The sequence below is a fragment of the Pongo abelii genome, chromosome 6, assembly GCF_028885655.2.
Source record: "Pongo abelii isolate AG06213 chromosome 6, NHGRI_mPonAbe1-v2.0_pri, whole genome shotgun sequence".
In the NCBI taxonomy this organism is placed as follows: Eukaryota; Metazoa; Chordata; class Mammalia; order Primates; family Hominidae; genus Pongo; species Pongo abelii.
Genome location: NC_071991.2, coordinates 53204143 through 53217591, shown reverse-complemented (window position 1 = coordinate 53217591; position 13449 = coordinate 53204143). Strand labels below are relative to the sequence as shown.

The window sequence follows — 13449 nt, the reverse complement described above, 5'->3', positions numbered from 1 at the left end:
TCTTTACATATTCTGGATACAAGATCCTCATCAGATATGTGATTCGCAAATAATTTCTCTCTGTGAATTGTCTTTCCTCTTTCCTGATAGTGGTCTCCAAAGCACAAAAGTTTTTTATTTTACTGAAGTCCAATTACCTAATTTTTTTCTTGGTTGTTTGCATGTTGTTATATCTAAGAAACCACTGCCGAATCCAAGGTCATGAAGATTTACCTCTATGTTTTCTTCTAAGAATTTGGTTTTTTTTTTTTTGAGACGGAGTCTTGCTCTGTTGCCCAGGCTGGAGTGCAGTGGTATGATCTTGGCTCACTGCAACCTCCGCCTCCTTGGTTCAAGTGTTTCTCCTGCCTCAGCCTCCCAAGTAGCTGGGATTACAGGCACCCATCACCATGCTCGGCTAATTTTTGTATTTTAGTAGAGATGAGGTTTCACTAAGTAGGTCAAGTTGGTCTTTAACTCCTGACCTCAAATGATCCACCTGCCTTGGCCTCCAAAAGTGCATGAGCCACTGAGCCCAGCCGTTTCCTTCTAAGAATTTCATGGTTCATGATCCTTCATTTTTTGATATGGTTCCCTCTCTATGCTATATTTGGTGTAAAGTCCTCAGGACTATCCTACAACATTAATTATCTTTTCCACTGTATTCTACCTTGAATTTATACTATCAACTGATAGTTTTTCATTTTTTAAAATTGCAATGACTATATGTTTGCTTCCTTTTTTAAAATTTCAGATTTTGAATCACTTCTTTTACATATCTCTGCTCTTCTTAGTTTTTGTACAATTTTTCTTTATTGTTTTTAGGATAATTTTTCCTCCATTTGGCTCTCTGAGTATCCTAAATACATTTTAAAGTGTTTGACAGCCTGCACCAAAAATTAACTCCTTCTGGAAGAAATTCATGTTCCAGTTGCCGATTTCTGTGGTACACTCTGCTGCTGGCACCAATTCTTCCTCCTGTACCTGTGCCCCTTGCTTTCTAACCTGCACTGCTCCTCCCCCTGGCAAGCTACACTTCTCTGCTTCTTGACTTTGCCTTTGGCCAGACCATTTTTTCACAGCAGCTGTGTCATTTTATGTTCCTAGAAGCAATATACCAGGGTTCACATTTCTCCACACTCACCAATACCTGCTATTTTCTGTTTGTGTTTTATAGTAGCCATCCTAATGGGTGTGAAGTGGCATCTCATTGTGGCTTTGATCTGCATTTCCCTAATGACTAGCATCTTTCTATGTGCTTATGGGCCCATTTGTAGATCTTCTCTGGAGAAATGTCTATTCCAGTCCTTTGGCCATTTTTGAATTGGGTTTTACTTTTGTTGTTGTTTTTGTTGCTGCTGCTGTTGAGCTGAGATATTAACCCCTTACCAAATATATGATTTGAAAATATTTTCTCATATTCTGTGAGTTGCCTTTTCACTGCATTCATGTGTCTTTTGATGTATAAAAAGTTTTTAATTTTAATGAAGTCCAATTTACCCATTGGTTCTTTTTTTGCCTGTGACATTTTGGCTAATTTCAAGTAGAAGATATTTGGGTTTTGGGTTCTTTCTCTCTCTCTTGCCTGTCTAGAGTTTTGTAGTTACTTCCACCTCATCCCTTAAACTTCCACTTCAGAGCCTTATAATGGCACTTTATGACTAATGCTCTATAATCATATTGGGATATTACAGATCCAATTCCAAAGCTAGCTCAGTCTGGCAGAAAAGCTTCCCCAGTGTCCTTCCATCTCTCTAGGCCAACAGCTTCCTGTTAATATTATTAAGCTGTAGCTTGGAGGAAACAGGTTGGCAGCAGTTGTTTTAGCCTGTCCACCCCATGCCCTGTATTCAGGTTATAGCCCTAGCTCTGATTCCCAGTGTCCCCTGGAGCAGTTTTAGTCCCTTTTGCTCCACAGGATTCAAGCTCCTTCCTGCCACTCCTTACTCAGGACATGGATCACAGCTGTCCCAGGGCTTCTGTAGTTCTCTTTTTTTTCTGGTTCCCAGAGTTGTTTGTCTCTGGCACCAGCTTTTTAAAAAGACATATTTTTTATTATAATTTTACCTACCTTTGCATGTGTTTGAGCAGAGGAGTGTTTGTCAAAAAATGAACTTACTCGACCATCTTGACCGGAATTCACAGCAAATGTTTTCATCTCCTAATGACTGAACTGGATCAGCCTACAGCAGACTGATTTGACTGCACTGGATCTAATCATGTAGGTGGTGTTGAAGAAATATAAAACCCTAAAATTCCAACTAAATCCATTCACTGGCTGTAAAATCAAAGGTTTTTAAAAGCTTCTATCTATTGGTGGTCGTTCAGAGGAGCCATCTCTTCTACAGCTATGAGATGGTAAGGTGGAGCTGTGAGCAGGAGCCAGCATGCATGGGGAGGGGCCCCCATGGCACACAAGCCAGAGTGAGGCATCTGTGATGTTCCTGAGGCAGGAAGGGAAGTAGAGAGCTGAGCATTGCAATGAGGTGGTGAGCACATCTGCTAGTGAAAACATGATTCCAGCTCCTTCCGTACACCCCTCAGGATGTGGAGCACAGCTGCCCTGCAGCTTCTGTCCTGCAGTGTCAGTCTGCACACTGTGTAGTAGCAGTTACACAGGTTAATTATGTCTGGTGTGTTGAGAACTACCCGCTTCCACCTCTGACCATCTCTCAAGTCCTGTAGGGCAGAGGAGTGTGTTTTACTGCCCTGTAGGCTTTGGAGATGTTCAGAATGCAGAGCCTAAGACACTCCTTTTGAGACCACTTTGGATGGCTAAAGACAAGGTAGCTGTGATTCTGAGTCAGAGGCCTTGGGAACCCAGTGGCCATCCCTGGGTCCCCAGCAGAACAAGTGGGTCCCAGCACAGCTCTGCATATTCTTAGAGGTGACAAGGATGCCCTCAGAAGTCCCACCTGATCTAACAAGGCTATGACCTTGTCAGGAGGAAACACCATCACTTCACACTGGAGCTGCTTGGTTTAAAGCTGATTTCCTCCCGATACTCTGTAGTCCCAAGAGCATAATAACCTCAAGCAGAGACGAGATGCGAGGGGCTTCCAGAGACTACAGAACAAGATCTACTCACTACTCAAAAGCAAGTTAGTAGCAGTGAAACAAATCCAAACTTTAAGATGAGCCTTTTTTTCTGAGGATGGTTCTCTTCTGTGTAGTTATAAACTAAATTGGAGGCTGCTCACTCACGCACCACGTACCCAGCTTAGAAACGTTAATGCATACCTAGTAAGTGCCTGTCACCTTGGCAGCACTGAGGGCAGAAAGGAATAAGACAGTCCTCATCATGGAAAAAGCCACCTATCAATGGACAACAGGACTTAGAAGCAAACCATTGTAGTGCACTGTTAATTCCACCTAGATAATTTTGACAGGACTACAAACAGAAATTAGCCAAGAGAAGAAGAGAATAAAGAGCATCCCAGGCAGTCACAGAGGCAAGGAAAGTTCAAGGGTTATTCAGCGGATGCAAAGTCCACTTGTTTGACTTGGGTGAGGGAGCTACAGAAATTGAAGTTACAAAAGCAGGCAGACATAAGTCATATTTCATCTAAAATGCCACTAATTGTAAAATGAACTATTATTTCACGTACAACCAAGAAAAAAAATGCTGCTAATTGAATTTTCACATACCATTGATTGCAAAACATCCCAATTTAAAATAGGTTAAAATGCAAGGCAATGTGCCTCTCAGAATGGATGAAATATGGTAATTCTCCAAATAAGAAATGTAAGGGTGAATTAACACTAAAAAATCTTTTTTTAATAGAAAGATACATTCAAACCAAATGTAGATATCATTTTTTCTGATCAAATCAGTAAAATATTGAAAATAATGTTTAGCATTAGCAAGGGGATCGTGAAATGGACAAATTCACGCTAAAACCATACATTAATATCATCTTTCTGGAAATAACTTTGGTAATAACGTGTCAGGAACCTAAATATTTATGCATTCTTTGAGCCAGTAATCTTACATAGAGGAATCTATGGTAAATCCATACTTACAGACTCAGAAGACTTATGTACAAGAATGTAAGGTCACTTATAAAAATGCATGTTATATAAATGCTAAATTATCAATAGATATATAAATAAACTGTGGCATAGTCATAGAAATGTTAGTCAACTACTGAAATATTTGTTAAAGTATTTAATAACATGAAGAAAATCTCATAATGTAGTGGTAAGTTTTAAAAGGAAGGAAACAAAACTCTATGTAAAGTATTAATCTAATTCAAATTTAGAGAAAAAGTATTTAATAAAGACTGGAAAGAGAGGTAATCTTGGTTAACCCTGAGTGGTAGCATTATTGGCGACATTTTTCCTTCTTATGTTTATTATTTTTTAAATTTTCTTCAATGACGGTATTTATCTTTTATAACCGTTTCTTACCCCAAACAGATGTGCTTTTCCAAATTCTGCTTGTTAAAATTAAATAAAAATTAAACTGTAGTTGAGAATGTAAGTACATGCATGGAGACAGAATGATCAATAAGTGCCCCTTATATTAAACAATAATTACACTCGATCCTCATGAATACTTATGATTTGCCAGTACATGTGAGATTGGGTCGAACAGAGGTCATACATGCCTTCCATATTTCTCAATAGTAGAGATTATTATGAGCATTATGTCAATACTGGGCTAAATTTACAAGCATTATTTCTAATTCTTATCTTCTCCCAAACAGATGAGAAAACAGACGTTCCAAGAAGCTGAAGAAGCACGTGAGGGCACACAATTTGAACACAGAAAAGCTGGGATTTAAACCTGGGCCTCAATCTCACCACAGACTCACACTACTTCCCTTGCACAATCTGCCTCTAAAAGGCAGATCCTTCCATAGCATGTCCAGATGAACATCAAAGAGGACCAAAATTCTATTCTTTCCATAGGTGAGTGGGGGAGATTGTGAACCAACTATAGAAATATTTATGTCCATTCCTAGAGGGACCTCACAAATGTGGGTGACAGAGACAAAGCTCTCTGATAACGTGAGTAGACTGGATAACTATGGGGCCATGTTCTCAGTTTATCAACTCAATTCCTGAGAAACCAGGCCTTTCCGTTGTCTGTGGTCACTAAGATAATGGTGCAATGTTGTTTACCCACCTGGCAACGTAAGGCGACACGTGGAGCTGGTGCTTGGGGCTGGGGAGCCTTGAGAATGCCATTTGGTGCCTGTGAAGAGGAAAAAGAGGATAAGGAAAAGTAGGATTGTGGAAAGACCTGTTAGACAAGTAAATGTTCATCTGAAATGTTATCAAGTTGGGTTCTGAAAACAACGTTTAGAATCAGGTTAGGTGAGGTTGCAGGGTGGTGCATGTTCTGTGGTCCAGAAAAGCTGGGAGCATCGCCTTTGCCTTTGTGTGTGTGACAGTACTCAGTTCCTCTGGCTGGAAGGTTGATATGTTGGGACCAATGTGCCACTGAGCAATGCTACATTTTAGGATCACAGGGGAAGCTTTCTAAATAGGAAGTTGCCTGGGCGTCACCCCCACAGTACAAGGGTGGAGGCCCAGCACTGATGTTTTTAAAGCCTCTCATTCTAATGTGCATCTAGGATGGAACAGGATGGAGGACTATCTGAAGAAGGGGAAGTTCTGATTTAGAATGATGGAATCAGGGGTTTTGTCTCTGCTTTGTCCTTATAGGCTTTACTTGCTATTGGAACTCAGGCAATGAACTGGATCACTCTGAAGCTCAGGTCTTCATCTGCAAAATGAGGAGAATAACAACAATTACGTCAAAGTGTTCCAGTGAGGATTAAAGGAAGCAAAGTGTGTCCAGTGCTCAGGAACAATAGGAGACTTCACAAATGCTAGTTTAGTGGGGTTTCTTAGTTTCCCAGCAACTGGCAACAGAATTCCTATGAGGAAGGGGATTATCTTTGTTCTAATAAACCCTTTAATGGGTCACGAGGCAATGAAAAGTCAAACCTCAGGATGGGATCAATAAGGAGAGAGCAGAACAAAGGCACAAGGGGAGAACTGAGAGGTTCTGCCAAAAAATTTTACATTTTTTCTATATATGTATGTGGGTGTGTACGTATATACACACGCATATATTTACATATAAATATATACACACAGACACATATATGCACACATATCTTATATATAACATAAATATTTATTTATTCATTCGTTCATTTATTTTGTCATCCAGAATGGGAAGAAAGAGGCCTGGAAGCCAGATTCTAGCGACACGGCAGATGCCTGCAGACTGAGCTGGCAGAAATGCAGAGAGAATTCCTCAGCAGAGGATAACCATGGGTCAGTGTTAGGTTACTTCTGTTAGGAGTCCCCACAGACTTCCCAAACTTTTAGTTAAGTCTACTTTATATGCAGATGCCTGGTGTAAGTGGAAGTTGTGCTGATTGAGAAGACCCTATGTATCAATACAGTCACTGGTAAAGATAACAAACGTATCATTTTTGGGGGTTGGGGGAGGGGGGAGGGATAGCATTAGGAGATATACCTAATGTTAAATGACGAGTTAATGGGTGTAGCACACCAACATAGCACATGTATACATATGTAAAAAACCTGCACGTTCTGCACATGTACCCTAAAACTTAAAGTATAATAATAATAAAAAAAGAAAGAAACAATTAGTATTTAAAAAATAAATAATAAATAAAGAATCTGAAGACTGGGCAGTGTCAGAGGAAGAAGAGACTTGGGGTTGGAGGTGAGTGGGAGAGTGGTAAGCTTTCCCTACCCCAGAATCCCTGGGGAAGACTGGAGACATGCACTTTGGATGACGTTTGAGATCGTTCCATTTTATTTTATTTTATTTTATTTTATTTATTTATTTATTTTTGAGACGGAGTCTCGCTCTGTTGCTCAGGCTGGAGTGCAGTGATGCGATCTCGGCTCACTGCAAGCTCCACCTCCTGGGTTCAAGCAATTCCCCTGCCTCAGCCTCCTGAGTAGCTGAGACTACAGGCATGCACCACCATGCCTGGCTAATTTTTCTAATTTTAGTAGAGACAGGGTTTCACCGTGTTGGCCAGGCTGGTCTCAAACTCCTGACCTCGTGATCCACACACTTCGGCCTCTCAAAGTGCTGGGATTACAGACATCAGCCACCGCACCCAGCCCCATTTTAATCTTAAACAACAGGGCGCCAATCCTGACATTCTGTGACAAATGCCCTCCAGACAATAACAGATGTTATTGTTAATCATTATTATTCTTTCTTTTCTGGCAGCAGTAGTAGTAAAAATAGAAAACATAAAATTAATCCAAATAGCTCAGACCTACAAAAGCTGTTAATTTGTATGAAGTGAAGGGAACTGTATCTGGCAGGACTTTATTTCTCCATTTTCCAGGTCTCACAGATGCCCTGAAGGTCAGAGTTGGTGGAGAACACAGAGGGTCCGACCCTGGCTGTAGCTGTGCTTCAGTTCTTGAACCTCAGTTGAGTAACTCAGTTACTCCTGAGGTGATGTTTATAAATATGACTTCCAAGGTCCTTGATTGGACCCTGAAGCAGAATCTCCAGGGAATGGAGCCAGCAATTTGAATTTTAACAATTTCACCAGGTGAGTCCAATGATGATCTTGTAATCTGGCACTTCACTGGTCTAATGAAGTGTCTTGGACACTCCAGGATGAAAGATTTACACAAAGTGATCCTCTGTGTCAAAGCCAGTGCTGCCACAATGCACAACCCTAGTGGATGCCCGTCGCATTGTATCTTACACAAAGAATTGTGGACCCTGGGTGTGCAACAAATAGGCCCTGTTAGGAGGCACTACCAGAGGGCACATCTGTGTCTTTCATGTTGTGATCCAGAGCTGTTCCTTCTCTGCCCAAAATGCCTCTGTATCCCACAAGATTTTTTACTTGTCTCATTGGACGTTTGGGATAGGGTTTCTCAGCAGTGACACTGTGACATTTGGGCTGTACAATTCTTTGTGGTGGGGGCTGTCCTGTGCACTGGAGAGTGTTTAGCAGTGTCCCTGGCCTCTACCCATGAGATGTCAGTAGCTCCTCCCTAGTCATGATGATCATAAACCTCCTCCAGATGGTGACAAATATCCTCTAGAGGCAAAAGTGCCCTCCATTGAGAATCGCTATTTTAGGTTGGAGACAGGGCTTCAAGTTTTTATTTAGAGATATGGTTCCCAATTTGCTGCTTGGTCATTGCTAATAGTCACTCCCACATATTAAGCAGTTACTGTGGCCCTGGCGCCATATTAGGTAGGCACCGTGAAATAGAGATTTGTTGTTGTTTCTGATGTTAACATTCTGACAACAAAATTATCCCATTTTATAGGATTTGAAGACAATTTTTGTCTCCAAATATTTTGTTTAAGTAACTTGACTAATGTTACTGAGTGTTGGGGGAGGAGGGAAAAACTTAAGTCAAGATCAAAGTTCAAACTTAAAGAAACTTTTCCCCTGACTCTTGCTGCTTCTTAACCAACCCATTATCTGGGTTTCCTTCAAGCACAGTCTCCCGAAGTCATCTAAGAGGAAGAAAAACCTGGGACAATTATTTTAACAAAAAGAAAAAACAAAGCCAGATTCCCAGGCCTCACTAAGCTCTCAGAGCCAGCATTTCCGGAGGCAAGGTTTAGGGACCTGGGTATTTCACAGGTGGCCCAGGTGATTCCCATCACCAAGCAGGCTTGGAACACCTTGTGTGGTAGAAATTTCCTTTTGTCTACACGAAAAGTGTGGCATTCTGCTTTCTGTGGATACTCTTGTGAAGTTGAGAGAACAAATTTAATGTTGCCTACATGAGTACCTGAAAAACTGCAAAGTTCTCAATGACCACAAACTTTCAATGCTGCTACCTGTAGAAACACAACTGCCAGGTTATCTCATAGAAATGCTTGGTGGAATTAAAAAAAAAAACTGACTATAATCTTCCAAAAGCTTGCAGGTTGATAGCTTTTCGTAGAGGTAGCTTTTCATCCCCTTGGTATCTTCTTTGCAAACACTGAGTAAGGGAACTCTGGGAACCTTGAGTCAGTGAAAAAGCAGAACTGCAAGCCCTTCTGGAAATGCTGTTATTTTCTCTGTTTGCTTGGTGAGATGCCCAATATATCAGGAAAGGGATGAAGCCATCCCACCTCTCATAATCATGAGTCATAAACAGGTAGCAGGCAGGGATGCATAAAATGAAACTGGTGTTGATTTTGCCACGGGCCATTGGAGGGGTTAGGTTCTGAGTCAGCCTCCCACTGGCTTCCAGTTCACTGAGGTTGTGTTCTTGAAATCACTTTCCATGAGGAAGCTACCAAATTACCTATCACTTTACTCAAAGTTCCACTCATGGGAGTAATACCCAACACATCTGAGTTTCATTTTCTAAAGGCCTTCGCACTTCACCCTTCCGTTGCTCCCTCTCATGCCCAGGAAGAACATCAGAAACCAGGTGGGAACAGCCAGTCCTGACCCAGCTTCTAAACTGTACTGTACGATGCACACAGAAGGCTTCAGACCACCCATCACATGGAACTGGTTCTTGGGTTCATTGTAGAAATTACTCTGTCAGTGGTTTTCAATCCTGGCTACATATTAGAATCATCTGGGGAGTTCTTAAACAATATGCTGACACCTGACCCTTCATCCCAAGATGCTGTTTAGTTGGTCTGGGTAGGACCTGGGCATGAGGACTTTTTAACGTTCCCCGGTGAGCCTGATCTGCAGCCATGAGAAACACTGCCTTCACTGAATACCCAGAGAAGATGTTTCTTTCAGTTGTTGGGAGGGAAGCCTTCTTTCTTCTGAAACAACTGGTGTGCTCATCCTCATGGATGTTAATCTTGTAAATGGTTTATCTCCATCTAAACTTAAGATTCCAGAAACTTAGACCCAGTTTATGACATAATGCTAAGAATCAGGGGAGGCCGATTTAGACTGCACGTCTGCATATTAACATTTGCCCTGGTTTGTTCCATCTATGCTAGCTCTACTTTGTGACTCTGGTTTTATTCTGCTTTCTTAATCATTAAAAAAGCAATGTATTAAATTTGTATGATTTTAGAATTCTTAAATATCTGATAAATGAGGTAAAATAAAAGCAAATGAACAAACAACTATGTCAATGCTGCTACTGCTAAATTTCATTTTCCTCACCTATAAAATTGTGAAAATATCAATGTCAGGACAATAATTGCGAGCATCAAGTAAGAGTACACACATGACAGTGCTTAGCAAACTGTGTCATACAATATAGTGTTTATTATTTGTTTTAGAAAGGTGTGCGTGTATGTGCATGTGCGCATGCGTGTGTGTGCACATGTGTGCATTTGTGTGTGTGTGTGTCTAAGTAGGTAATCTGTCATCTTTGGGAAATAAACACTTTAAGGTCAGGAATTACGTTGCCCTTGACTCACAGCATGTGGCCATTTAAGGAGTAAACAACCCAATCTGTCAGCTAGGGGCAGAGATGTCACTACTGCAGCTTGTGTGACTTGAGGTATCCTTTGACAAATGAACAGCTTTCAGATATTTCAAATTAATGTCCTTGTTTGGTTCAACTAAAGGGCAATGAATCTAATTCATCAAGAGTCTGGAGAAGAGGACAGTGATAGAAGTGACAACTAAGGCTGCCCGCCTCAGGGTGAACGCACACCTAAGACTCGGGACTTCACAAAGTTAGTGCTAAAACACAATGATTTGCAGCTTAACCTCAAACAAATAATTTCCCTTCTGCAAAATGGGGTTAGCCTGGCCAAGCCTATGCCTGCTGGGGAAAGGGTGATTTAAGAGCCCTTGAGACCAAACATCATTATTATTAATGGTCTGGCAATAGCAATGTTATTATAGTACAACCAGATCCCGCAGGGCAGAGGAGGATGGTGAAAAGCTGAGATACGAAAGTTTCTGTCAACTTATTGGCCATTTTCAATCTCTCTGTTTTAGCATGTTGTAAACGACTGCCTTTCTGATACCCACAGACCTCTGATCATTATTGCTGAGCATATCTGCCAACATCTTCTTTGTGTTCCATTTGGGCTGGGGCAGAGGGCAACAAGCCATTGCCTGAAGCCTCAGAACAAATCATCATTTTTGCCCCTTTACAGCTTTGAAGAGAGAGCATCAATAAAAGTCCAAGTTCTGCTTCAGGCTGTGGGAACACTGAAAGAGTCTGGAGGTCTTCAATGCCCCACACCGCCCCCCAACACACACCGCCCTAAGAATTATCAACCAACAGTATATAAATTAGAGCTGCATATTCAGAGTATTTAATGTTTTTTCCTGCACAATACAACCACCATCAATACTAGGTTTGGTTTCGTGTGATTTGAATATGTCTGTTCATCGCAAAGAACAATGATTAAAAACAAGAGCTATTCAGAGATACAACACCACAAGCTATTTAAATGTGGCTTTCAAAATATTTGAATATGCTCTGAACTTGAATTGGACATATGAATGAGGAGTTAAAAAAAATGTTCACAACCTGCGACCCAGTAATTGTATATCTAGAAATTTGTCCAATGGAGATATTCAGAAACGTGACAAAGCCTTATGTACAAAGAGCTCCATTGCTGCTATCTACAACTGCAAAATATAAAATAAAAGCATATAACTTAACTGCCCAACAGCAGAGAGGTGGTTAAGTAAATTGCACTAGAGCCATAGAATAAAATATTATGCTGCTATTGAAATTATATTAATGGGGAAGTTAAAAAAACACTCACAAGAAAATGCTTACAATCCAATGTTGTGTGAACAAACCATAATTCAAAATTAACTATACTATACAGCCTTAACTGTGTAAGAATGCATAGCAAAAGATCATAAGAAAATAAAGTATCTACAATGATTAATTGTTGGATGGGGTATTACAAGTGATTTTAAGTTTCCTATTATACTGTCTATACTTTCCAAACTGAGTAAATTCTATGTTTACTTTAAGAAAAAAAATTAAAAATATGTTTCAGTGAATGGCAAGCATGGCTGCTTTGGAGAAACATCACAGTCCCCTTCATCAGAGCAATAATACCATGCAGAAATGATACACCAGGAGGCCCTGATGAAGGGGTGGTATTTGTGTAATATGCAATATCACCACTAGAGGGTTCTCTCTCTGGGGTGCTTTGAAGGCATCAGGCTGGATGCCATACAGGATGTAAACCACTTTTATCCCCACAAAGGGGAGTAATGAATGACTACACAGAGTCCCTGACTCATGATGGCCCAACTTAAATTTTTGGACTTCATGATGATGCAAAAGCAATACACACTCAGAAGAAACCGTATATAACCATTCTGTTTTTCACTTTCAGAACAGTATTCAATAAATTACATGAGCTATTCAACACTTCATTATAAAATAGGCTTTGTGTTAGGCGATTTTGCCCAATTCTGGGATAATGTAAGTGTTCTGAGCATGCTTAAGGCAGGATAGCCTAAGCTATGATGCAAACATAGCTGGTAGGTTAGGCATATTAAATGCATTTTCGACTTACGGTTTTTTCAACCTACAATGAGTTTATTGGGACGTGACCCCATGGTAAGTCAAGGAACATCTGTATTCCCTAGTCAGACTCCTTATGTTCATGGCTTGAGCAGGAAAATATTGCCAAATATACCCCTTTCAAGAGTAGGAGAAAGAAAAAGTTTGCGATTCAGAAAGCTAGCATCACAGGGCTGTAAAACCATAATATAATTGTACCCTGAAGAAAATTAAACATATGGAATCCAGCTTAATTCCACGAATGCTGAGATTTCTTATGCCTCTGATGAGCTTCTGATAACCCATTTACTTCGTCCCTCACAGTCAAAAAAGGTGAAATGAAACGTGATATAGTCATACTCTGTGTATGTCTTTCAGCGTGCAGGCAAAGGCACTTGGTGCCTGGGTATTATGAGACGTTTAAGGGAATACAAAAGAGACAGATGGTTGACTGAGTTTGGACAGCTCTATATCTGAGACAGAACATGGACAACAATGGGAAACATTCAAAGAAAGAAAAAAAAAGTCTTTTCATTTTTCCAATTCCAATTAAGAGGTTAACTCATTGTTTTTATTTGGTAATCAGAAGAACATACAAGTACTTATGCATTACTAGATGCTGGGGGAAAATTATACATTGAAGGACTGTCAGGCTCATCTGTGCAATAAAGATTTACAATAAACACATCATTAATTTTTCTGAGAACAGCTCAGTATACTCCTTTTTACATGAATCCTTATGATTTAATTTTGTATTTGGAGATATGATGCTATGGCATTTGGATACATTGGTTAAGCAGCATCTTAGAGAACAGAACATTCTTCCTCAGAATGGATGGCCATTCTTTTGCCCTGTGATGTACAAATGCAAATTACAACCTGCATTTTATCTGCCAGAAGTGTATTTCACATCATGGAAGTACATTCTATCACAACCATGAAATCAAAATAAGTCCATATTACCATCTTCCCTTTTGGAAGAGCATTCTCAGAACATATCCAGAAATCCCTTCCTTATTCCTCCAA

The 13449-nt window shown here is 40.3% G+C and overlaps 1 protein-coding gene across 6 annotated transcripts in view; it reads right to left on the bottom strand.

Moving 5' to 3' along the window:
• PDE1C (phosphodiesterase 1C) overlaps positions 1-13449 on the bottom strand; it is a 558870-nt gene that overhangs the window by 20419 nt on the left and 525002 nt on the right. For all 6 annotated transcript variants that reach the window (XM_024249266.2, XM_054558851.2, XM_054558855.2 and 3 more), the window contains one exon: positions 5111-5179. In XM_024249266.2, coding sequence (XP_024105034.2) covers positions 5111-5179 — 69 coding nt within the window. The remainder of the gene's footprint in view (positions 1-5110; positions 5180-13449) is intronic.